Consider the following 27,047-nt stretch of genomic DNA (forward strand, 5'->3'; position numbering starts at 1 on the left):
GGCTGTGGGAGTGCACTGATCACCAGGGGGCATCTTTTGTGTTTAACATCTGGCCCCTGGTGGTCAGTGCACATCAAGCGACTGGTCGTAATGGTCGCTTAGGCTTTTATATATATAGATGCCCCTGGCTCACCTCTAGGCCTGCTTCACTTCCTAGAGCATGAAGCCCACCCTATTTCAGAAGTCAGAAAATAGATCTTCAGTAAGAAATTGCATGCTGAGGAACTCACACAGGAACAACCCCTCTGGCATGTGATGGCCACGATGTGTGAGGAATGAATGCCTAATTTTCAAATCTGATTTAGATCCCTTCCAGAGCTGGGAAGATACATGTAAACTAGTGTGTGGTCAGAGTCTACTCTGATTTCTTCCTGCTTGGATAATTAGAATGTGCAACCATGCAAAAGAACAAAAGTTTTGTTGGAAATAGACACACACAAAAAATATAAATCTATTTAATAACTTGGTGAAATTAACATTCTTCTGGGATAGCCCCGCCTTTCATTTTATTTGAAAATAGTTATTTTAATGCAAAAAATGCTAACATTTTGTAGGACCTTTCTCTAACTGTCCAAGAGATTTGGGCAGAACTTTGTAATTTACAAAAGCGTTTTTTCATAACCATGATAATTGCTGTTAAATTTACCATGATTTGTCACAGTAGATGGCATATTTTCTATTCAAGTTCAGATCATTTAGTTATTGTGTTTCCAAGGTGAGTCCCTTATTGTATGGTTTATTGAAATAAATTGTTTTTGTTAGGTTTTTAGATGTTGAGGAAAAGTTTTCGCAGTCACTGGCGTGGTAGCTGCTTTAAAAGGAAGGACTTTAGTTACTTATTCTAAAAGAATATGTTGAGGTTTCGTTTCTGCTTTAACAAAAGGATAATTTATGGCATTTATTAAGATCTTTTTATTTAAAATTTATCTATGAAGAGCTACCCACAGAACAATTATTATTGTTTACATCATAAAATCTGCCGGTTTTTGCCTGTTGATGTTGAGGGACCAAATCTCCATAAGTGATACTTGTGCTGAATAACACTGACGCTGTTAAGGAGAGTTACAGTCAGATATCCTGCTGTTGAAGACCCACACATATTTTGTTGGCTGGAGACAAGTTTTTGGATTATTTGGTCTTGTTTTGCAAATACAGCAAGTAAATGGAAGTAAAACATTTAGTCTATTTAAGTCAAAGTAACTACGTTCCTGGCCTCACTGTGCCTCTGGACTTTTCAAATGCTGGTCTAGTCCAGTGGTAGGCAAACTCATTAGTCAACAGAGCCAAATATCAACAGTACAACAATTGAAATTTCTTTTGAGAGCCAAATTTTTTAAACTTAAACTTCTTCTAACGCCACTCTTCAAAATAGACTCGCCCAGGCCATGATATTTTGTGGAAGAGCCACACTCAAGGGGCCAAAGAGTCGCATGTGGCTCACGAGCCACAGTTTGCCAACCACTGGTCTAGTCAGTCATGCCATTGAAAATTAACTTGGCGAATTAGGAGAATTGACTCTTAAAGTCCCATATTTAACTCAGCAATAGTTTTTTAATGAAAAGGTTTGATTCTTCCTTTCAAATCATCATTTTAGTTTTTAAAGTTTAAATGTTTTTTTTACAAACTTAGTGTACATGTGTTACACTCTGATCTTTTTTTCAAATAGATTTCAAAATTTTAAATTAATTTACTAAAACAGAAGGAAAATGACTAACAACCCAATAAAAAATAATGAGCAAAGGACAGAAATAGAGAGTACACAGAGAAAAGAAATGCAAGTAGCTCTAAAACATATGAAATGTTGCTGAACTCACTTATAATTTTAAAAAGAAAATGTAACAATAGATGAAGATACTATTTTTCCTGGTAAATAAGAGTTTGTGAGACTGTGAGAGACATTCTCATAAATAGCTGGTGGAAATGTAAAAGTTAAAAATAGTTCATTGGATATTCATTTGAAAAAAGAATGCACTTTAATATTTAATGCACCTATACCATATACAAAAATGTACCCCAAACGCATCATAGACTTCAATGTAAAAACTAAAACTATAAAACTAGGAGGAAATTTTTATGATCTTGAGTTAGGCAAATATTTCATAGATATGACACCAAAAGCATAAAACAACAAATTGATACATTGGACTTCATCAAAAGTAAAATTTTCTATTCTTTGAAAGATATTGTGACGAAAATAAAAAGACAAAGCACCACTAGAGGAAATATTTTGTAAAACATACATGTGATCAAGGACTTGTATTCAGAATATATGAAGAACACTTAAAACTCAATAAGAAAGCTAACAAGTTCCCCAAAGAAGATATATAAATAGCAAGTATGTGAAAAAATGCTCAATATCATTAATTATCAGAAAATTATAAATTAAAACCACAATGAAATACAACAACTCACTTACTAGGTTGGCTAAAATTAGAGATTGACCACACCAAATATTGACAAGGTTCTGGAGCACTGGAACTCTCATATATTGCTGACTGATAGGAATGAGGAATGATAGAGTCATTTTGACAAACAGTTTGGTAGTTTCTTAAAAGTTAACTATACACTAACCATATGATCCAGCCATTCTACTACTAGGTATTTTCCAAAGATAAATGGAGCATATGTCCATACAAAGATGTATATGTAAATGTTCATGGCCGATTTATTTGTAATAGCCAAAAATTTGAAACAAAAGATGAATGAATAAACAAATTATGTTTTAGCCATACAATGGAATACTAGTCAACAAAAAAGGGAATAAACAGATATATCTGGTCTCCATTTCAGATCTTACTGAAGAGTTCTTCTGTACCTGTTAAACTTATTTTCAGTCCAAAAAGTATGGTTTTCAATGGTTCTGTTGAACATGCAATTCTCATCTAATTATTTATATAATTATCCTGTTTCAGTTATAATACAGTTTCTGGAACAATAGGACTTTTATTGTATTGTTATATCTGTTGTAATACAAGTTTTATTACACAAAATTTTTATAGAATCAATATTATGATTCTGAATTTTTAATTGCAAATTGTTCATAGGGTAGAAATTGTTTCTTTCAAGTTGTTTTTACTTTAATACTTTGGATTTGGGGGTTTGTTTGCTTGTTTGTTTGTTTGGAAATTTGGTCTGTTTAGAATTTTATTCAATGGCAGAATGTTTTCTTTTGTACAAATACATAACATGGCTGATAAATTACACCTGGAATTTCTTTGTTAGCCTGTCACGAACACACACACACACACACATAAAATAAAAATAAAAAAAATGAACTATTGATATGGGCAACAACATGGATGAATCTCAAAGTGATTATGTTTTGTGAAAGAAGCCAGACAAAAAGGAGTACGTACTGTATAATTCCATTTATATAAAACTAAAGGCCCAGTGCACGAAATTCGTGCATGGGGGGTGTCCCTCAGCCCAGCCTGCACCCTCTCCAATCTGGGACCCCTTGAGGGATGTCCAACTGGTGGGATTGGGCCTAAACGGGCGGTCGGACATCCCTCTCACAATCCAGGACTTCTGGCTCCCAACTGCTTGCGTGCCTCTGCCTGATTGCCCCTAACCACTTCTGCCTGTCAGCCTGATCACCCCCTAACCACTCCCCTGGCAGCCTGATTGACGCCTAACTGTTCCCTGTCTGGCCTGATTGCCCCTAACTGCCTTCCCCTGCCAGTCTGGTCGCCCCTAAATGTCCTCCCCTTCAGGCCTGGTCTTCCCCAACTGCCCTCCCCTGCTGTCCTGGTCACCCCTAACTGCCCTCCCCTGCTGGCCTGCCCCCCCCAACTGTCCTCCCCTGCAGGCCGGGTTCCCCCCAATTGCCCTCCCCTGCTGGCCTGATCTCCCCCAACTGCCCTCCTCTGACGGCCCGGTCACCCTAACTGCCCTCCCTGCTGGCCTGATCACCCCCAACTGCCCTCCCCTGCAGGCCTGGTCCCCCACAACTGCCCTCATCTGCTGGCCTGGTCACCCCCAACAGCCGTTTTCTGCTGGCCTGGTCACCCCTAACTGCCCACAACTGCCCTCCCCAGCAGGCCATCCTGTGGTGGCCATCTTGTGTCCACATGGGGCAGCCATCTTGTGTCTTGGAGTGACAGTCAATTTGCATATTACTATTTTATTAGATAGAATGTTAGAAAATGTGAACTAATCCATAGTGAAATACAGCCAATAATTGGTTTCCTACAAACTCGAACCGGTAGGTGGAATGGGGTGAGAAGAAGACATAACAAAGGGGCACAAAGAAAATTTGGGAGGTGATGGTATGTTTATAATCTTGATTGTGGTGATAGTTTCACAGTTGTATACATATGTCAAAACTTAACACACTGAACACTTTAATTAAGTGTAGTTTAAATAGGTATGCATGAATTACAAATGGAAGATTTTTTTAATGTGGGAAAAACTGGCAGAGTTAACTAGGAGGCAGTGTAATATTTCAATTGAGAGAGTGTTTTCAAAGTCTAAATCCTCATCATAAAGGTGCTTTGTTTCACGTTGTACATATGTATTATTGGATACTGAAGGGTATTTTAGAGCATGTATGTTAAGCATTGCAGACTCTTGAATGAAATTTATTATAGCAGAGCAATCCTTAGGCAGTGAAAGCCAAAGTTGAAATATATTAATAATGTTAATTGCTACTCTCATTTAATTCTCACCCAAACCTTGTGAAGTAGGTATTATTTAAAATGGGCATACTTACACCCATTGTCAGTTAAAAAAATTATATTTAGGGAGTAACTTATCTAGTCTATAATATCTAGGGTAAGTGGCAGATGACTCTAACCAAGTAACTCCAAGTCTGGGTTCTTCTCACTGAGAACAATATTTTCCCTTCCCTCATAGTTAATCTGTTCCTCATCTGAGGTTTCATGGCTTTGTTATTGCTTGGTCATTTAGCCCTGCTGATACCGCATGATTTGTGTGTCATGTTATCTATTTAATATTCTATTAATTTATATTTTTATTATGCTCTTTTATATGTAGTTTGCCTTGACTTTTTTATTTTTCTGACTTATTTAATTAAAAGATTTAAAGCAATAATTTTCCCTGTAGCACTGCTTTAGCTGCATACTAAACGTTTTGGTACATAGTACTTTATTGTTGTTCAAACCCAAATATTTTATAAACTGGTGCATGGACTCGTGCATATTGAAAGGAAATTAATTAGAAGAAAATATTAATATCGCTATTCGCCCTTTCTCTATAATAGAATTGTCAACTAAATTCATGCTCAACAATGACAGATGGAAACACACACTTGTGATTGGTGCCAGTGAGAGTTTTAAATATATGTAGATAAACTTGCTTAATTAGACCTGTTTTCTGATATAACTAAACTTTTTCCAGCCCAGGAAAGCACCCCAACTTCTCTTTCCAGTAATTGTCAGCAACACAGCAGTAAATATCAACATGAAGCAGATTATTAATGTAGATCATGCAGAGAGAACAAAGGTAAAATATTTAACTGCAGCAGTGTTTGACTATATTCTGTGCAGTGAGAAAACCTGAAGTCATTTTGAAGATCCACCATTTCTTACTTCTTTTCAGTTGGGTCAAGTTTCTAAGCTTTCTAAATCTCCATTTTTCAGCTAATATAAAGAAAATAGGATTCTACTGAGTATCCTATCTACCTACTCCAGGACTTCTATGAGGCTCAAATGAGATGAGGCACGTGAAAATGCTTCACAGACATTTGGTTAAAGTGTAAAATGTTTGCATCTGGCTATAAAGCAAGTCATGTTCCTGGGCTGGGGAAAGTGCAAGTAGGCTAGTCGCTAGGGAGAGGAAGCTGGGCGTTGCTATGTGACGTCATTACTCGGCACCCACAGCAACCATTTTCAGGCTGGCCTGGGCAGTGGGCCACATTTTGCAACATGAGGTCTCAGCAGTGTTGGCTGTGATTTGGTGGGCTGTTGCTCCAGGGTGGTGGCGGGGCCCGTGTCCCACTTGGGTAAAGCCGAGTGTTGCTTTGTGGGCGCCAGGTCCGTGGTGCCGTTTCTCTGTAAATGGCCAGTGTGCGTCATGGCAGCTCCTGTGTTGAGCGTCTGCCCTTTGGTGGTCAGTGTGCATCATAGTGACTGGTCAGACGGTTAGACACTTAGCATATTAGCCTTTTACATATATATATTTCATTTTTAATTAATCTATAAACAATTGATTATTTAAGAATCTACCTTTTTTTAAGTTTTCTTTTACCTTTTTATTTTTGCTTAATAATTTAGTTGCAATATTTTCAGATAACATGGATTATGTGAGAACAGTTTAGAATTTGTCAAAGACTTCTTTTATGGCTTTGTATATGATCATTTTGAGAAGTGTCCATAAATCTTTGAACATCACCATGGGAAGACTTGACAAGCCACCTATTCTGTATCCCACCTCAGACCATTATGGAGAGATAGAAGAGTCTTCTCCCAGGGATTATTTCTATAATTTAGTTGAAAATTCTCTTATATATGCCTTAGAAGAAAGGAGATTCAGTAAAATAGGAAAAAAAAATAATAATCAAAGCTAGAGTTTATGTTTGTGCAGAAAGTAGATTTCAATTCTAATGTAATTAACATTATTGCTTCATAAATTCAATCAACAAGGTATTGAAAGTCTAATTTGAGGATTATGCTGCAATATAATACCTCCTTTTAGAACAGGACAAAATTTTAAAAAGGCTACTCCCAAGAGGTTATGCTTTGTGAAAATAGATATCCACTCTTCAGACTTTGATTCATGCTTGTAGCATAATGAGAATATTCACAGCTCACACTGTCTGACCAGCAGGTGGCACATGCCTACCTGTTAGTGAGCACAAATAATCAGTAACCAAATTATGTGCCAGTGTCCTTTCTTCCTGCTGTTGTGAACAGCTGCAACTGTTGTGACTAATCAGACTTAGATTTTTTAATTACTATTGTTTTCCTAAAGATTTTCTCCTTTTCTCCTTAAGTCAAATAGAAATAAGAACCTGTTTTTAAAATAATTAATGATATTTTTAATGTATGATGTTTCCTCAAACTCTATACATAAACTATCTATGTATATAAAAGCCTAAGCGACCATCCGACCATCAGACTGGTAGCTATGATGCGCACTGACCACCAGGGGGCAGACACTTAATGCAGGAGCTGCCAAGCTGCAGTGACTTGGCTGCTGCAGTTCTCAGGTGATGCACCCAGAATCAGAGATGAGGGAGCCCGATTCTGGGATGCGTCATTGGAGAATCACCCTCTCACAATCCGGGACCCCTAAGGGGGTGTCAGAGAGCCGGTTTTGGCCCCATCCCACAGGCCAGGCCGAGGGACCCCACTGGTGTATGAATCCGTGCATCAGGCCTCTAGTTACATATAATAAGGTTAAGTTGCTTGGATCAAGTTAAATTTAAATTCTAAAGAACTGATTAAACTTATGATGTGATAATGTAAATTTACAAATAAATTGGCAGAAAAGTTGGTTGGATTTATTTTTGTAGATTATTTACTGTAGAACAAAGATTTTTAATATGCTAGCCAAAGACTCTGAGAAAGAATTAATAGATAGGCTTTAAGGGGTCAATAAATACTATAAAATTATGTACAAAATATTTGTGCTTTTCCTAAAGAGTTACATATAGCTTTTATTTTTAAGCTCTCTGGGACAAAGAGAACATAAACTATATATACAGGCATGGCTAAAAGTAGGTTTACAGTTGTAATACAAATAAATAATATAATACTCAATAAATAATAATACAATAATACAAGAATATACTATTTTTGTACTCACAACTATAAACCTACTTTTGCCCACTTCTGTCTATTAGTAGACATAATTTCTTTAAATTACTGTAAATTCTTATATCAATATAAATAACTTGGACATTTTTTGTTATTCTCTCTTGTACATGTCTAGTGCCTCTAAAATCTCTGGGCTTTTAAAAAAAATTTCACTAAGTGATTTTACTTTAGAACCAAGTCAATTTTAAGAACCATAAAGTATTCAACATTTTCTAACCTTGGGCATTAATACTTCCTATAACAAATATATAGCAGTTTAACTTTATTTGACTGGTGTTATATTTAGCCATCTCTGAATTTTCAAGCCCAAAGCATTTAATTAAAGGTCCTTTGCCAGTTGTACTTAGTCTTTTGCTTTTTTGCTTTCTCACACTGACCCAAAACCTTGATTAAAAATAAGATTTGATAAACTATTTAGAACAGAAAAAGAAATTGAGAGTATTCCCCTTATAAGAACCCGCCCAAAATAACATATAAGAAGAAATGTATTAATATAGGAAAAGCCAATCTCATTTTAAAGAAGTAACTTAGAATACCCATAAATGATTTTTTAAATGTTATAGGAGACAGGTTATTTTAAGTTTAATCTAGATGTGGGATGGAAATTCCAAGGCTCATAATCAAGGAAGGAATGTAATCAGGGAAGAATGAAAAAATCCTGTTGTCAGAAGAATTGGCAAAACCTCTCCCTCTGACTTCACATACTTTTCTCTCAGAGGAAGGTTTTAAATCAACAGGTCTCATCGGTCAAGTTATTTAATTACAAGCAACTAACACTCTGGTTGACTGAAGCAGAAAATTAATTAATTAATTGGATATTGAATAGCTCCCCAAAATCACTAAGAACTCAAGAGAATCAGTCTCAAAGGCAATGAAGTTAGAAGCAATGCTACATAACTAGAAGAGGTCAATAAAAGAAAAAAAAGGGGGGGGGGATATGTAATACTTTCAACAATAAAGATTTAAAAAGAAGAAATAAAGAAAAAGAAACAATGCCATAAATCACACCTTAAAAAGAGTCTAATGACTAGAGTCTAATGACTTCTATAAACAATATTAGATATTGTCCTGGTATTGTTGCTATGATAAAATAGACCAGTGATGGGCAACCTTTTGAGTTTGGTGTGTCAAACTTCGCCAAAAACCTGAGCATAACTCGGGTAGTGTGTCACTTTGAGGAAAAAACATTATTTCGCAAATGTTTCATCCTCAGTAGCAGCAAATGTTTCATCCTCGGCATGCAGCCACCTCAGCGGCCACGTGTCATCAGAAATGGCTACGCGTGTCAGTGCTGACACGCGTGTCATAGGTTCACCATCACTGAAATAGACTATTCAGTACTGCCCCTAGAACCACTCGATTATTGTCCCTGGAAAATTGACCTGCATGAAACACGATAGCCCCAACTGCTATCTTGCTATCATTGTCAACAGTTCTTCCACATCTACTGCCATATTTTCACCATTGCCATCATCACCTACACATTGATACCACTGCCAGCACTAGCAGAGAAAGAATATTCCAGTTTATTTTCCTTAAAGACAGTAGGCAAAGAGAAGGAAGAACCCATTTTCTTGATACTAGGGAGAAATCACCTATATCTCCCACTTAAAGTCACAAGCTGATAATAATATAAATGTAGAACAGGATAATGGCAGTGAGCAGCCACGAAATACCCAGTAAGGTTCTTCTCCTATTATAATTTCTAAATGTATGTACTGGGATGCATACATCTTCATGTATGGTTACATATAACAAGACATAAGTATACTTTGCACATCAAATATTCACTCATTCCTTCCACAAAGATTTATTAGTTACCACATCCCATTTCAAGATTTCTAGAGTATGCCCCTCTCTTTTCCTATTCCAACATACATAATTCTGCTTCAATAATTTTTAAAGTATGGACTAACTAATAAAATAATAGATAGATAGAGAGGGGGGAAACATAGAGGGGAGGAGAAGGAAAGAAAATGGAAATTAGTTTGTAGTGTGTGTTATATATATGACTCTGCAAGGAAAAAATGTGGGTATATCCCTCTTTGAATCTACAACTGGTTATAAGGCAATAGTTGGTATTTATGACCTTCACATCTCATTAATTATCCCATTTCCTCATTCCCTTATCCTTCAGCCAACACCTCATCTGGCTGATTTCCTTGCCTAAGTTTTTGGCCTAAATCTTCATTTCATAGAAAACACACTCTGGAAATCCTGTCTCTATCATATTGCGTTTTATTCCACTTAATGGACATGGATGGACCAGAACCCACTCTGGGTCCTATCTATACTTCTTTGTGTCCCCAATATGTAGTAGCAAATGTGTTTCCTTTGGAGAGTTAGGCTACATCACCCAAACCACTTGAGTGTTTTTGCCTCTCATGTAGTGGGAATGGTAGCCTAAAATTGCCAGGCAGGAATCTCAGCTTCAACTCACTAGAACTGTTATAGTAGCTCCAGGGAAAACATTCCTCTCTAGATATAGTCAAACCTGTACAAGAAGAATGCAGAGATGTATACATAAGAAACAAATACTGTGACTATGAGAGAAAATGTACCATTCAATGAATTCAGAGCATAGAAGCCATCCTGTAGAAGAGCAGCAGAGCCTAACCAGAAATTGTCTCCCAGCTGGCATGGTAACTGAGTCTTCTACTCTTTTATAAGACAAACTGCTGCTCAGTGTTAGGGTATATGGTAAGCCCTCTTTGTACCACAAATATGTATGTTCTGAATAGGCTCAAAAAGCCAGGTAAGAAGCATCTGTCTAACTGGGTATAACAGCTTCTGATTCAGCAGAACCATTACTGTGTTGATAGGTTGAAAGCATTCCTGCCTTGAGTGTTAATACATCCAAACCTTAATTACTGTCATGAAATACCATGTAACATGCTTCTGTCCAAGGAACTTAAATTACAGGAAAATAAATAATGAAGTAGAAGCCAGAGATACAAGAATAGGAATCAGACATGAATGAATTCTTAGTTTTAATATTACTAGGAGACATTCAATCTTTTGGATCATGGACATATGCTTTCATGATGCTATATAAGACCCTAGAAATTAATTGCTAACCTAGGGAGAGAGGACGGGAAGAGAATACCATACAGAGATTGAGGTTAGCCTAAATTTGCAAGATTAGGTTTCCATTACAAGCTAGAATAGAAACTTGAGACTGAGAGTAAGTTCGGTTTTAGAAAAAATAAATTTGTTTTGGGAGACTGAGCTTTGTAGAATAAGAATTTCCTTTCTCTATATAAGCAGTTGAATGTATGATACCTTCTTAACAGACAAAATTCCCCCAAACAGGCTCATATATATATATATATATATATATATATATATATATATATAGTCAGTGACAACACCAAATTTAAATGAACAACCATTAAAAATCTCCTCCTATACTCAAGGTAATATTTAGCACTCACTATACTGTATTAATTTCTGGAGATCGAGGACCATGTCTTAATCACTTCTCTATCTATTCTCAGCACCTTTGATAGTACTCTTGGCATAGAATAAATACTCAAAAGTGTTTAATGAATGAATGAATAAAGTGGGGAAGTAACACATTAGCAGGATGATTCTGTTAGTTGTATAACATCAACAGTAATGAATGGTTCCACCCACCCCATTATCTTACACACATAATGAAAATTTAAACTCAGTGAAAAATAAATTGAATATTATGACTATTTCTAAAATTAAACTAAAAATCAGTAGAATCCTTTCTCCCCAGTTCCTAAGTCACTCATTGTTAAGTCTGGAATTTAGACTAGAAAATATAACCCATATAGGCTACTTGGCAGAAAAAGGTGTATCACAAGTCCAGCGTTCTGAAATGGTAGCCAAATGACCCAAAGATGCTGAATCCAGAGAACACCCACTTCATATCTTCCTTACAATGTTAACAAAAAAAACACCATTGAAACCTGTAAAGAATTTTAGTGAGTTTATTTGAGCCAAACTGTCGACATATGCCGAGTTGAGATAATGCTCCAAAGAATGGCAGGTTACATTTCTATTTATACATTGCAATCAAAGGAGGGACATGGGTGGGTTACATGAAATTCATTGGTGATGGATTAAGGAGGTGGGATAAAGCAAAGCGGTGGGAAACCCCTGTGATTGGATAAAAAGTAAAATGGTGGGCACATACTTAGTTGGGTACAGGAACAATTAACATGATAATGAAGGAATTTGAAGCATCTGTCCTGGCGCCCACCACATTTGGTTGTGCCCCAGGGGCTCCAGAAAAAAAAAAGGGAAGTTACAAGTTACCCAGACATCTCACAGATATGTTATCTTAGAGGCAAAAAGGCAAATGGGCTCAGGAAAGATCTAAGTTGATCTTTGCCAGGGAAAATATCAGCCTAGGAATGACTGCCCACTATAACCTGTTTGTAGTTAAATATTTAATTTTCAGACCATCTTTTGTGGTTATTTTAGGTCTCTGAGTTTTCAAGACTGCCACACAGGCCTCCCCTGAGCTTGTCAGGTTAGCATGTGGTTCCTTTCGTCCACAATATCTTCCTTACAAGATTAACTGCAACTTCTTATTTCCAACTTTGATTTTTGGCATTAGTACCACCACATAATCAGGCCTAAAATTTGGTGAAAATAATGAGCCTTATTCCAAGATTTGCTTTTATTGAAAGATGGTGACTTGACAAGTTTTATTTACTGTACACTTTTATATAGTTCCTACCAAGTAATTGTAGGAAGTAGCACAAGCCATTATCTCTATTTTGAAAGGCCGGAAAGGGTTTACATGGAGAATAGGTCTTTGGAAAAATATATTTTCTACTATATGCCATGTTATGACACTTGCTCCAGAGGACCCTATGCAATTGACTTAAGGAACATAACAAAGGGGAAATTGAAGAGGAAATTGAGCCAAATTTAATTTTTAAATCAAACGAGATATTTTTACATGAACATTTGTTTCTATAGTAACACATTAAACAGGGGTTAGAGAAATATTGCGTAAGTACCATAGTGGTAGCTGTAGATGACAAGGTATCATCACAAATAATAGACTCAAAATGCTGAGTTCTCACCTACCAAAAAACATAAAGGCCTTCCCCTCCCCAGCCTGTAAGCAACCTACAATATGAGAAGTTGGTCTTTACAGAATGGCATTGTTCTAGATTTCAATGGTATAATTGAACTCAAGTACCACAGGATGTAAGTATCAATCACTCCCCCACAACCTCCTGCTTTGTTTCCATTGGAAGTCTTTAATTAACACATCTTAGAGATCTTTTATGACTCAGAATCTAAGGAAAGACCTAAAAACTATTATTTGGTGAAAAGGCTAGGAAAATTCAACAATTGTCATGGCAAGAAGAGTTAGTAATCCATCCATTTATGGGGAAAAAAATTTAAGCAACTAATAAACAAGTCTTGCCATTAGAGCATTCAAAATTTATGACAAAAGTCAGCCTATAATATTAGCAGAAAAATGTTACATCTCTAATCATACAATTGCCATTTTCAAAATGTATTTCTAACATATTATAGCATGCGAGTATCTACATAGAACCAAAAATTCTAATATTTGTTGTGACAGGATCCTGAGAGATTAAAACTGGAGATCCGTACTTAGGAATCCTGTGTCTAAGCTTATAGGCCCTCTATAAATATGAGCTATCAGATTACCTCCTCTTTCCCTTGTACCATTTCCTTCATCTGAATTGCTTATGTCCATCTGCCAAAATGTTATCATCCTTTTATGTTCCATATCAAATGCAACCTCATCCATATCTTCTCCAGTCCCTAGTATAGACCTAGACAAAAACACACTCTCAGCTAGAGTAGAAATATACTCTCAGATCTCTAACACTGTACTTTTCCATCTTACATGATAATTATCATTCCTTCTGTCTTCTATTTTAGCTATTTGGATAATGTCTTAAACCTTCTTCCAGATCAGGGGTTCTCAAACTTTAGAGCATGGCTTAAGTATCACCTGAGTCAATTGTAAAAGATTCACATAGTTACTTCCACAAATTCTGAGTCAGAAGATCCATGGTGGAGTTTTGGAATCTGTCCTTTCAATATGTTCACTATGATCTAAGTTTTATTCTTCTTAGTGTCTAAAAATTTTTCCTCTTCATCTATAAACAAATAGCAAGCTCTCTCTTAAAAACATTTGGGCTATATTCCATTTGTTTAAAATAATTTCCCTAATTTCTCCATTTTACCATCTATCATTGTGGTCATATATTTGAGTGTTAGTAAGATCAAATAGGCTGCAGTAACAAATAAACCCTCAAATCTCAGTGACTTAAAGTTTTATTTTTCCTTTATAACATATATCTGTGCAAATCAGGTATCCCACCTCTATATTTTAGCCATGCCATATGAAACATATGACCTACAAGCTCTTTATGGTATGAACATATACTAGTATATCACTTCACAGATTTCAGTAGCTAGAACTAATTATATGGCCCCAAGCTTACTGCAAGGGAGACAAGGAACAATCGGATATTATGCATATACTAAGACTCTCAGCCCAAATTAAAATGTCAATTGCTTGGCTTTTAATAATATCCTACAGCAACTCCAATTCAAGATGACCAAAAAAATCTACCAGCATGATAATAATCATGATAGCCATTATTCTTTGAGCATTTACTATATATTACTGTGGTAAGTACAATGCAAAACTAAATTCTTACACAACTCATGAGGTGGGTATTATTTGCTGCAACTTTTGAAAGACCCTGACATTTAGGAAGGCGTGGTGATATAACTTGATCTAACACACGAAGCATGTAAGCTGTGAAACCAACTACCAAACCAATCCTCTATCACCAAAACTCATCTTTTAAAAGAATACTTTATATTTCTTAAAAATCACTTATTTAAAGTACTTTTGATAAGCCACAATTATTACTCTTTATTGATAGTAGAATACAGCCTTTCCTGGTTTCTTATTTTAAAAAAACTCTCTGATCCACGCTATCATAATCACACCCCTTTAGCAAGTTTATTTCAGCCATACTAAATAATGTGCATTTTCATACCAGCCCGATTTTTTCTCTCACTTTCATCACTTTTTCTGCTACACTCCTTGTCTTTTCTAGCTAATTCTCATCTATATGCCAGGTCTTACCTTAGACATCACACTTATTTATAAATGTGAAGAAATAAAAAAAGTTGTAAAAACTTAGAAAAAAATCAACATTGTGAAAGAGAATCACTGAATTCAGTCAACAAAACAACCAACATCTGAAAGGGAGGGAACCAGAATGAGCAGAATACTACATGAAAACACATTAGAATTAAAATAATGTCTTAAAAGGAACTAAAAAAGCCATTACATCCAATAAAACATTAATGAATTTTTAGGAAAGAGTTTGTGGAAATGTAAAAAGCAATTACTAAAATATAAAAAATTCAACAAGTAGGCTTAATTGCTATATAAATATGGCTAAAAATTATATTATTGAGCTGAACAATGAAGTAATTTCCCAGAATGTAGTTGAAAACAATTGCATTTTCATTATATCATTTAAAACATAATAATGTCCTTATATCATAATATATATGGTTAGTTCACATGTAACCATTGTCTTTTAGTGTTTAGTTTATTGGATCAGGAATCAAAACATGTATACATTTTAGTTACATTGTATTCTCTAGTTTTCCCACCATATTTTTTTTTGTGTGTGATTTTCTTTTAGAGGTGCTGTATTTTAAAGAATTAGCTGGAGTTTGTCAAAGTCTTTGTTTTGCTGACTACATCTTTTCTTTCTCTGTTAATGTGTTCTTCTGCCCCTTGTATGTCTTAGAAATTGGTGGTTGATGTAGCGGCTTAATTATAGTAGTCCCTCTTATACATGGGGGATATGTTCCAAGACCCCAGTGGATTCCTGAAACTGCAGATAGTACCAAACCCTATATGCACTACTTTTTTCCTACACACACATAGCCACAATAAAGTTTAATTTATAAATTAGGCACAGTAAGAGATTAACAACAATAAAAATAAAACAACGATTATAACAAGATACTATAACAAAAGTTATGTGAATGTGCTCTCTCAAAATACCTTATTGCACTAGAGTCACCCTTTTTTATGATATTGTGAGGTGATACAATGCCTATATGACGAGAAAAGTGAGTTGAGTGACAAAGACATTGTGATGTAGCATTAGGATTCCATTGAAATGACAATAGTCAGAAGGAAGTTCATTGAGCCATGATGATGTCATGTCTTCCAAGCACAAATCTAATGTCTTTTCCATCTTGGCTAAGCATTAATCATGCACAATGGCCATAATTTTTGCAGTTTGAGGTGCAACAACAAAACTACTTTTACTTTCTTTTTTCTTCTTCACAATTTCACAAAAGAAAATTTGTTCTTACTGGGTATCTTAGCAACCTTAGCAATATGATATTTGTTCTCTCCTTATTAAGTCAAGAACTTTCACCTTTCCATGTATGGAAGGCACTTTATAGCTTCCTTTCTGGCATATCTGAATTACCAGCATCACTTCTCTTGTGCTTTAGGGCCATTATTAAGTAAAATAGGGGCTACTTGAATGCAACCACTGTGATCCCTGGACAGTCATCTGATAACCTCAAACAGCTACTAAGCAACTAACAGGTGGGTGGTGTCACTGTGTGGAGACTCTGGACAAAGGGATGAGTCATGTCCTAGGTGAGACAGGGCAAGACTAGAGAGATTTCATCATGTTACTCAGAAAAGTTTGCAACTTAAAACTTATGAATTGCTAATTTCTAGAATTTTCCATGTAATATTTTTAGACCATGACTGACCACAGGTAACTAAAACCATGGAAAGTAAAAACACTGATAGGGGGGACTACTGTAGATTCAGTTTCCTTTTAAATCAGGACAAGAATACTTGATAAGTAATGATGTAGACCGGCTAGAATATACGTAATGTATGTTTGTTCTTATGTAATATCAGCAACCATTGATTATAATTGTGATGCCCTTAATTAGTTAGATATTTCAGACTGGCAATGACTCTTTGGTTGTTATCTGGAATGCTTCTATAAAAGAAACACCTCCCTAATTACTCAGGTACTTTATCTTAAAGTACTGTTTATATAGGAAAGGCATGGTAATTGATTCTTTTCAAGTTTTCCAAATACTGAGTTTCTTAGCAATTTCCCAAGTTAACAAACAACATTTTTAGTGCCATTGTGAGCATATTAATTAAAATATATTCTTGTTAGAAGGCATTGCAGATACTGCTTTTATTGGTTATCAATTTTTCTCATCTTTGCCCTGGGAGTCTATTTAACTTGGTTCCTGAGTCTTTTTTTGATATAACCCTAGCAGTCTTTGAGAGCTTCATACTTTGTGGCATAAAAAGATGTTTTAGGTTCATCTTATACATTTTCTTGTCCCAGATTTAGAATAAATATGATAAGAACTATGTAATAGTCCTGGGAATAAAACTATGACATTGGATTGCAAGACAAATATATCAACTCCCTGGATATATTTTACTTTTGCCAATAAATTAAAACCCAATTGCTGAAATTTTTTTAAAAATTCAATCCGATTATGGTAAAATACCATCAGGGTTTGGGGATTCTAAATTTTAAAAGAACCAGAAATGTGCATGAATAACCAAATCTTTGAAAATTGTTCATAAAAATTTATATTATTATATTATAACATTTGTATTATAAATTTGATATATACCATAATATATGTTAAAATATATGAAAGGTTCTGTTAATTAAAACAAACAAAAAATACTACTATGTTGTCAAAAGAATTGTTAAATTTTAAAAAAGCCCTGGTTTAATGGAAATATAGTTTATGACAAAATTGGCAATTCAAATCAATAGCAAAATGATAGTTTATCTAATAAATGCTATTAAAAATTTAACAAAGATGTTCAAAAAATAATTCTTACCTCACAGTCTATTAAAAATGTTTTAAATAGATTATAAATAAAACTATATAAAACAAGTCTATAATACTACTAAAAGAAAACTTTAAAAACATCAAAATATACATGTACTTCTTAAATTTTGATGTGCAAAAGAGGTTTCTTAGCAAGAAACAATACTACAACACATAATGCAATATATGTAATATATGTATCATAGAATTGTATACTTGAAACCTATATAATTTTATTAACCAATGTCACCCCAATAAATATAATTGAAAAAAGAAAAAATACACAAAATTAAAACTTCCCTATATCAAAGGATAAATCCAAATTAAAGACAAGCAAAAAATTGAAAGAGAATGTCTGAAATTAATATGATAGAAAAAATAATATCTGTATAAAGAATGTCTACAAAAATTATTTTAATAGACAGAATAGAGGTAAAATTTCACAAAAGAAGTAGAAATGGTCCATAGATCTGTAAATGACATTCAAACTGACTAGGAATCAGAAAAATATACTTTTGTACATAAAAGTGAATTGGATTGATAATAACTATTATTACCATCTATGTGGGGAAATGGGCCCTGAAACTCACTGCTGGTGGGTGAGTAATCTATATCGCCTTTGGAAGGGCAATTTAGTAGTACTGAATACAATTTTAAGGAAAACCATTGACCCAGTAATTTCACTTTTTGGAATTCATCTTACAGAAACAGGCATTTATCTTACAATGTTACATGTATAAGATGTGCACCACAATACTATTTGCAATACAAACACTGGAAACAATTTACTTATTTATCAGCGTGAGAAGAGTTAAATTATAGTGCATTCATACTGTTTATTAAAATAAAGTGGTTACATAGAATACAAACTTGCACAGAATTGTATGCTAATAATTTTTTTAGGGGGGAAAGTGAGCTATGAGAAAAACATACATAGAATGGTTCTATTTATGTATTTTTTAAAAAAATAAATATTACTAAATATGCATATAGATGGAAATCCATAGAAAAGTCTCAAAGGATACACACTAAACTGTAAAGAGTGGGTACTTCCAAAGAGAAGGTAGAATTTCTTTTTTAGCTCTTTGTATTTACTGAGTTGTTTTGTGTTTACAATCAGTATTCATTTATTTCTTGAGTAAGTAGGGGGAAAAAAAAACATTCCTTTCTTCATTATAAAATGCTCTGAGAGAAAGCTTTTAATTATTTTACAGCTGCAATTTAGCCAGGACTAAAGGTAGAAGAAGGTGTATACTTTACTGTTTATAGTTAATCAAATGAAAATATCTAAATGCACAAAATTAACCACTTAATGAAAATTAAAAGTAAAAAAAAAAAAAAAAGACCATTGATTCTATGTCCTCATCAGATTCTGCATCCATGTTTATTCTCAAAGAGAACTGCATCCATCTCAGATTCTTTTGAGAGTCCAAAGAAAGGAAAGGATCTATTTCCAGGGATAAAAATATATAAAGACACACACACAATCTCACAGATATTTCTTGCAAGTATATGAATTTAATGATCTCCATTCCAGAAATTGCTAGTTTGGAAATTAATATGTCTTGGATGAGTCACTTAAATCTTCTAGCGTCCATTTCCTCATTAAAACGTGAGAGAGGCAGAGAGAGAGAGAGAGATCAGAGAAGTAGAAATAAGAGGAGGAGGAGGAGATGGAAGAGGAGTAGATAACAAGTATATCAAATGTAAAGATACTGAGGATACTAGATGGAAAGAACTTGGTGATTTACTGTAAATGGGTATCAGAGATAAAGGAGAAGAAATATTAAGGATGATAACCAGGTTTTTCTGTTGTGTGTGTTGGGTGGTGGTACAAAGTGTGGTACCAAAAATAGAGAAAAAAGCAAATAATGGGGTAATGTAGGTTTGCCTTTTTAACAGATTGGTGAGATGGAAAAACTAAAACACAGGGTGTTAGAGATGCTAGCAGGAATGTTAACTAATAAGAAACTATACAACCTAAGCTGGATAACGTGGATAGCAAAGAGGGGAGAAGAGTGATGGATCAGGAATGAGCACAGCGATCAATGGCCTGGAGGCCCTGGTGAAGCCAAAGAAAGATCATCATTGGACAAATTGATGAAGCTGGCTGAAATGATATGAACTTTTGGTTGTAGAGCAGAATTCTTAAGTAGAAGATTGATGACAAGGTTGTGTGTGACCTCAGGAGTGTGTGACCAAGGTGACAAATGCCGCCACTTTTCCATTCTGATCTAAGACTCCACCATTTCTCTCCTTGCCTCAGGCAATCCCAAAGATGCCCCTTGCTTCCACTCATATCATTCTTATTCCTCCTATTAGTATTTTCTCACTTCAACCACAGTAATCCTTTTTCATTGTAAACCACTTTATATCTCCTTTGGTTCAAAACCCTCCAAAGGCTTTTAGAATTAAATTCAAAATTGCTTCCACATATAAGGCCACATGTATCTGGATTCTGGGTACCTCTCCAAATTCGTTTTCCATCACTCTTTTCCTCTGCTCCAGAAGCAGGCTTCTTTCTCTGTCTCCAACATAGCACCCAAGCTCTGCCTCCGATACAGTACACTTTTGCCGGGGCTGACCAGCAGACCCTGAGGGACAGATAAACAGATTGCTCTGACACAGGCTTCTGTGAAAGAGAGGGCTAAGGGACTCTCACTTTAGAAGTAAAAAGCAGTCCTGTTTGCTTGCCTTCTCAGGCTTTTGCAACAGCTTGAACTAAAATTAACCTCTAGATACAATCAGCAGGGTAAGTATCCTTGAGAAAGTACATGCTTCTACAAGGTTGGGTCTTTAAAGACTAAACATAGAGATTTTAGTAAAACACCTGGGGGAATTGGACTTGTTTGGAAAAGTCAAGGTAGGGGCTGCCGCCTTCCTTTTTCAAGGTCCCCTCAGAGGCCCCCGACCTTTTGGAGAATCCTCCTTACAGACATTCCAACCAAGTCCCGTGCTTCCCTACCCTCTTGCTGTCCCATAAGTTTCCTCCCGAGATATTGCATGGGCACCCCTTAGACCATTGACATCTTTACTTAAATGTCAGTCCCAGAGTCCTCTTTTGACCACTCTAAATAGTGTTCCCTCTATCTTTACATTTCATTTCACCTCACTTAACTACCTGCCATCAAATTATAAAGTTATTTATTATTTTAAAGTCTTTTCCAGTGGATCATTCAGTCTTTGAGGGCAGCTAGGTCACTGCAAATGAAGACCAGGATCTTGATAAATGTTCATTGTATATCATTATAAGTAGGAAATAAGATCGGAAACTGAGCAGCCAGGTTTCAGATGGGTAACCACAGTGATGATGAGGTCCCCATGCTGGACAAAAAATGATCAGATATGTGGATAGTGACAGGGAACTACTAGTATAAAAAGACAGCAATTGGGAAGGAAAGAAGAGTTTTATATCTACACTAGGGGCCGAGTGCATGAATTCATGCACACCTTAAAAGGAACTGTGGGCCATGAGGCTGCAGTGGGCACAGGGGCGGGTCTCAGCCCATCCTCTGCATCCCCACCCGGCCCCTCCTGCCATGGCTACCAGTTCCCTGTCTGGCAGCAGCCCCTCTCCCTCTGTCGCTCCTCCCACACGCTGATGGCACCCACCCCGCTCGCACCTGCTGACAGCCCTGAGCCATCGGGACCGGCATTGGGCACCAGCAGCAGGTGCGAGTGAGGCCAGCGCTGGCAGTTCGTGCCAGCGGTGGCTCCGGTGCCGGCAACAGGTGCGAGCGGTGGCTCCAGTGCTATCAGTGAGCACTGGGTAGAACCATGGGGTGTGGGAGCAAATAATTTTCAGTAACCACCAGAGGCTTGCCCTGATTACAGCAACTGGTGCCCCACCTTGGTCCGGCACCCCTGCTCACCTGTTCCACCATCCTGCCGCGACTGATGCCCACCATGCTCCACGCTCTGCCGCCTGCTGCTGACGCCCACCATGTTCTGCGTCCGCCCCCTGGTGGTCAGTGCACGTCATAGCAACTGGTTGTTCAGTTGTTCAGCTGTTTGGTCTATTTGCATATTAACATTTTATTATATAGGATGTGTTATTGGTTCGGTAGCTCAGTAAATTGTGTCAACTCTCATCCACTTTGTATTTTCCTCTTACAAATGAGTCAAGCCTTTGTTCAGAATTAGTAAGTGTGAATACATATTTATCTTGAGTATGATTTATTACACATCTTCAAATGGAGTTCTTCAAATGAGTTTTTAATTATTAAGGAAATTTGCATACAAAAGCAAGTGTCTCTTGAAAGGACTGTTTGTCTCAAAAAAACAGCTATAGAGATCTTGAGAAACCAAGATGGCGGCATAGGTAATCACCTATACTTGCTGCCTCTCACAACCACATCAAAACCACAACTAAACAGCAGAACAACTACCACTCAGAACAGCAGCTGAGTGTTAGTTCCACAACTAGAGAGGTGAAGAAAGCTCATTGAGACTGGTAAGAGGTGAGGAGGCGTGGAAAGTGCTGCACCTGGATGTGCTGCTTTTTAAACCAGGAGGGAGATACAAGCTCCCGACTGCTCTGAACTCCAGTTCCAGGCGAGACTCTGGGGGACCCAGACACATACAGGAAGAAACTGGACTATTTGGCATTGGGACAGGAATGTGAGGCTGGCTTACTCTTAGAGGTGCTCACAGTGATCATTGTTCCTGCACAGGAGCACTGGATGAGGAGAACCAGGAACTTCTCAGGTTCAGGGCAGCCATTGTTGTTTGCTCCTCCCTGGTGATTCCCAGAGACCCTGCCCCACCCAATTTACAACCACATCCAAGCTGTGAGCAGCAGCTTTTGCATATAAATGGCCTGTTCTTTAGCCTAAAACAAACTGCAGCTGCATCAGAGAGCCCCAGAGATTCCAAAATAAGGCCCACTACCTGGCAGCAGCAGCGGCCTTACTTCATAGCTGGGCCTCATCTTGACACTTCCAAACCCCAGAGTGGACACAGGCGGGGGGCAGGGGGACCTGGGGCTGGCCGAGCCGTTGCACAGGTTTGGGCAGTCCCAGAGTGGACACAGGAAGGGGGGCAGGGGGGCCTGGGGCAGAAGTTAGGCCTGGGTCCTGGCTGCCCACGGCAGCAGTCAGGCCTGGGTTCGTGGCCTCTAGTTAACATATAAAATCTTTCCACTTTCTTTCTAAAAAATGTATTCACTCTATTCACCTTTAAATAGTTGGTTGAATCAGGACTCTTTTTTGATTGCAGTAACAGAATACTCCATCAGTTGATTTAAACAGAAAGAAAATTTATTAAATCAAAAACTGAAAAATCTTAGTAATAATATTTTAAATAACATTTTAAAAGCAGGGCTTGACCCAGGAGTTCTCATTGTTTACCCCTTCCCTTCTGTTGTCTTCATTATCATACTCCTATTCAGCTCTAGTCTGTCATTAGAAATGCCAACAGTCACACTGGAGAAGAAAACTTGCTTCTCTTGGTGATAACTGGTGAAAAGCTAACTCGTTACATTTCAGTAGGTCTGGTTGGGACCCATGCAGAATCTCAATTCAGTCACAGGACTGGGGTGCTGTGATACTCTGATTGGTTAGCCAACCCAACACCCCACTCCCCACACCCAGAGGCACACTGCTGGGGCTGAGAAGATGCATCAAAACACATGGAATGAGAATGGAGAAGAGGTAGTTCCCTGAAGGAAAATAGCAGCATTGTAACCAGAAACCAAACCAGGAGTGGATGCTGAGTAACAAAAACCACAGCCCATTAGAAAGGCTTCCAAACATGATTTTAGTCTGGTGATATCATATTCATCCTATATAAAAAAAGCCTAAGTGTTCGGTCGTCCGGTGACCAGTCAACTGTTCAACCAATCAAAGTGTAATATGCTAATGATATGCTAAGGCCGCTCAACCACTCGCTATGACCACCAGGGGGTAGACACTCCGACTGGTAGGTTAGCTTGCTGCTGGGGTCTGGCCAATTGGTCCGACAGATCGGCAACCCTGGAGCCCTCCCACAGTCCCTCCCCACTGGCCAACCTTCTGTGTCCCTCCCTGGCCAGCCGTCCCCGATCGGCCCTGATTGGGATTGGGCGAGATGGGGCCGGACACGCCCTGGAGCCCTCCTACAGTCCCTCCCTGGCCCCGATCGTGCACTGGTGGGGGTCCCTCTGCCTGGCCTGTGCCCTCTCGCAATCTGGGACCCCTTGGGGGATGTCGGAGAGTCAGTTTTGTCTGATCCACAAGATTGGGATGGAGCCAGATGCAGGGCTCATGGCTGGCAAGCACTGCGGTGGCCAAACAAGCATCTCCCAATGGGGACTGACTTAGCACAAGCCCACGGCAGGCGCAGTGGGGCTAGGATGAGCAGGAGTGGCATGTAGGAGCTGCAGGCAGTGTTGGACTGCAGGTTTTGCCCTGATCCCCACAGGCCACCCGGAGGGACCTCACTCATGCGCGAATTCGTGCACTGGGACTCTAGTATATAATAAAAAGAAGATTTTACATGCTACTTTTGAATTTCTTACACTTAAAATATCAGAATTAAATGGAAGAAACTCTGTTGGTCAGAGAAGAAAGTATTCATTAAAATTTTTTCATGATTAAAAATGTATACAAATTTAAACTTTTACTATGATAGAATAAATGGACATTGAATGGAAGAACTAAAAGCACTTTGAATCATGAGATCTATTTTTCGTCTCTGCTCTAACGCCTCTCTAATGCATCTAGACCAAAGTTTCCTCTCTTCCTGGATGCTTTGATGGTTTACTTCTCCTCACCTATAGTTTCCCTCTTCATTGTTCTGAGCCTTTGTTCCTGCTGTTAGAATTTTTATAAACATTATAATTAAACTTTAATATAATTTAGACAGTACTTAAATATTTAATCATGAAGTTATATCACATAAGAGCTCTATATTTCTCTTTATTCAAGGGGAGCTGTTGTGAACATGAAGCTTGTGCTGTCTGCTATGCCGTGATTAATAAAGTTCTTTTTCTCTGACCCAGGGGTCTCATGCCTTCCACCAGCATTTATGAAACTGGCGGGATAGACTGATGCAAGCAGTGTGCATTTCCACAGCTCCTGACGCTGCTGTCCGTTGATGTCCATGAGAATGCTTGCAGTTGCTGCTAGAAAATAATTGTTTTTCCTTCTCTCCTTAAGAATTTCTCATAATTGCCTCTCATCGAGTGATCTAAGCAGAGCCCTATAGCACAGGAAGTGCACATTTCCAAGAATTAATAGGGTTTTAAAAAAGTCACTAACAGATCCTACATAAAATTGAGAGCGTGTAGAGGAAAATAACATATGCAAACATATATATATATATAATAAAGCAAGGAAGAAAATATGCATAGATAATATGCTCCTTATTTCTGTAACCAGTCATGAAACCATTTTGATATTCTTCATTTTCTTCTTCTAATATTTATTATGTGGTTCTTCAATTAGTTGTAAGTTTGTTTTGTTTGTTTACCCAAACCTTTATTTATGAAAGACCTAAATCATTAGTGTTCTTAACTGCAAGAGTAGATGTAGCCATCTATTTTTCTACCACTGTAAAAGTAAATATTAAAAGATGCCCCAGCCCTGGCTGGTATGCTCAGTGGTTAGAGCGTTGGCCTGTGGACCTAAGCATCAGAGGTTTGATTCCTGGTCAAGGATGTGTACCTCAGCCTTGCAGGAGGCAACCAATCAATGTGTCCCTCTCATGTGGATGTTTCTCTACCTTTTCCCCTTCCTCTCTACTTCTCCCCCTCCTTCCTCCCTTCCACTCCCTTAAAATCCATGGAAAACATATCCTTGTGTGAGGATTAACAAAACAAAGAAACAACAAAGAGGTGCTCCAGAGAATCCTCCGAGCTCCACACTCCCTCTGATCCCCACTGTGTGACAAACGCTTTCTTTTTCATTGATAATTGGAACCAGTCACTTTATCCAGTACAATGACTCTCTTCCTTTTGTTGCATCCCTCAGATATGACTTCTAAATTAATAGAGTTCAGACTTGAGGGTATTAGAAGCAAAAAACAATTTTATTTTATATTTTTGCTTAGGGTCAATCACTTTTCCACCGTTAGTTCTCCGGTCCATATATTCTGAATATGGGAGACAAAAGCACCATAAACTTATACTGGTACATCTTTTGGAGAAGCATATCAATTCCTCGTAGTTGGTTATTAAATATGCAACCTAAGTTAGTCTTTAATATATAATTGCACAGTCCTATCATGTCTTCTTCTGTTGACAGAGTAGGTGGTAAGACTTGTGTTTCTTCATGGATATCATTTTGCTGTCTGAGGAGTTCTTTGGTCAGATCAATGCTATTGGATATTATGATGTTGAATAAAACATTTACTACGTCTTTAGATTATAATACTGGCCAAAACATTGTGGGCAGAGAAAACAAATCCATATTTTTAGTGTCTGCTCCACTGAAATAAAATCGCTGCCCTTTCCATAATGAAAAGAAAGATGATTACATGATTCTGTGGGAATTGGTGCCATATCAGATAGTCAGTGCAGGTCTTTGCTGCTAACAAACATGTTACTCAGCAAGTGCTGAGTTATCTATTCCAATTATGAATTCAGAAACCTGGTGAGTAACTCTAGGATCATAGATCTAGGGGTCCACTTCAACAGGAATTTGAGCCAAAACTCCATTTACCTCCTGGCCTCCACAGTCCCTGCCTGCTCTCACTGATGGAGCATTGAAGGCATTGTAGGTATTCTGGATTCATGTCAGTTCAGGGCCAGTGCTCTGTTATCTTCGAAATTCCTTGGCATTTCTCCTTCTGCGAGGCACAGTCACACTGATAAGTGACTATAATGTTTCCAGTGAAGACTAGGAAGAAGTGTACTTTTGCCACTTGTTGAAAACTGCTTCCTCAAGTGGACCTGGCCTTCTAGTTATGCAAAATGAAGACACTGAATTCTAGATTTTACAAATCAAACACACCTGCACAAGGCTTGCATGTGGAAATGCGCATTACATAAATGCAATTACAGTCGGAAAAGTTTACATTCTGGCTGGTGTGATGCAGGCATTGGTTTGTTAGAGTAACCGATATTGGAGGTGCTAAGGTCCAGTTCTGAGTGTCATAGAAACCAAGCAGCAACGGTGGTGACATTTTAGCTAGAAAAGTCCTTTACAATATGGTTGGACATTGTTTCTGGATGCTTTGCTTCTCTGACTCACAAAAAGGTCCAATATCTTTTAAATAGATAATTTCTCTGTGGAAGTGGTGGGAATAAATTGTGCTTACAAACAAAACAAAACACTGAGTGAACACTTGTGTATAACACAGTAAGATATTACAGTGCCCAGGAAAATTTAAAGTAGAAATTAGTCCTTATCTGTACAAGTATTCCCGCATAAGTACAGGAAGATT

General features: G+C 37.4%; 1 protein-coding gene across 1 annotated transcript in view; it reads right to left on the minus strand.

Annotated features, from left to right (window-relative positions):
- Window positions 1-9,187: 9,187 nt before the first annotated feature.
- Window positions 9,188-27,047, minus strand: part of LOC307102104 (sucrase-isomaltase, intestinal-like) — a gene marked incomplete at both ends in the record, with an annotated part of 119,243 nt that continues 101,383 nt past the window's right edge. The window contains one exon of the mRNA XM_079775535.1: window positions 9,188-9,280. Coding sequence (XP_079631661.1) covers window positions 9,188-9,280 — 93 coding nt within the window. The remainder of the gene's footprint in view (window positions 9,281-27,047) is intronic.

This window comes from Cnephaeus nilssonii (genome assembly GCF_951640355.1).
Source record: "Cnephaeus nilssonii genome assembly, chromosome: 6".
In the NCBI taxonomy this organism is placed as follows: domain Eukaryota; kingdom Metazoa; phylum Chordata; class Mammalia; order Chiroptera; family Vespertilionidae; genus Cnephaeus; species Cnephaeus nilssonii.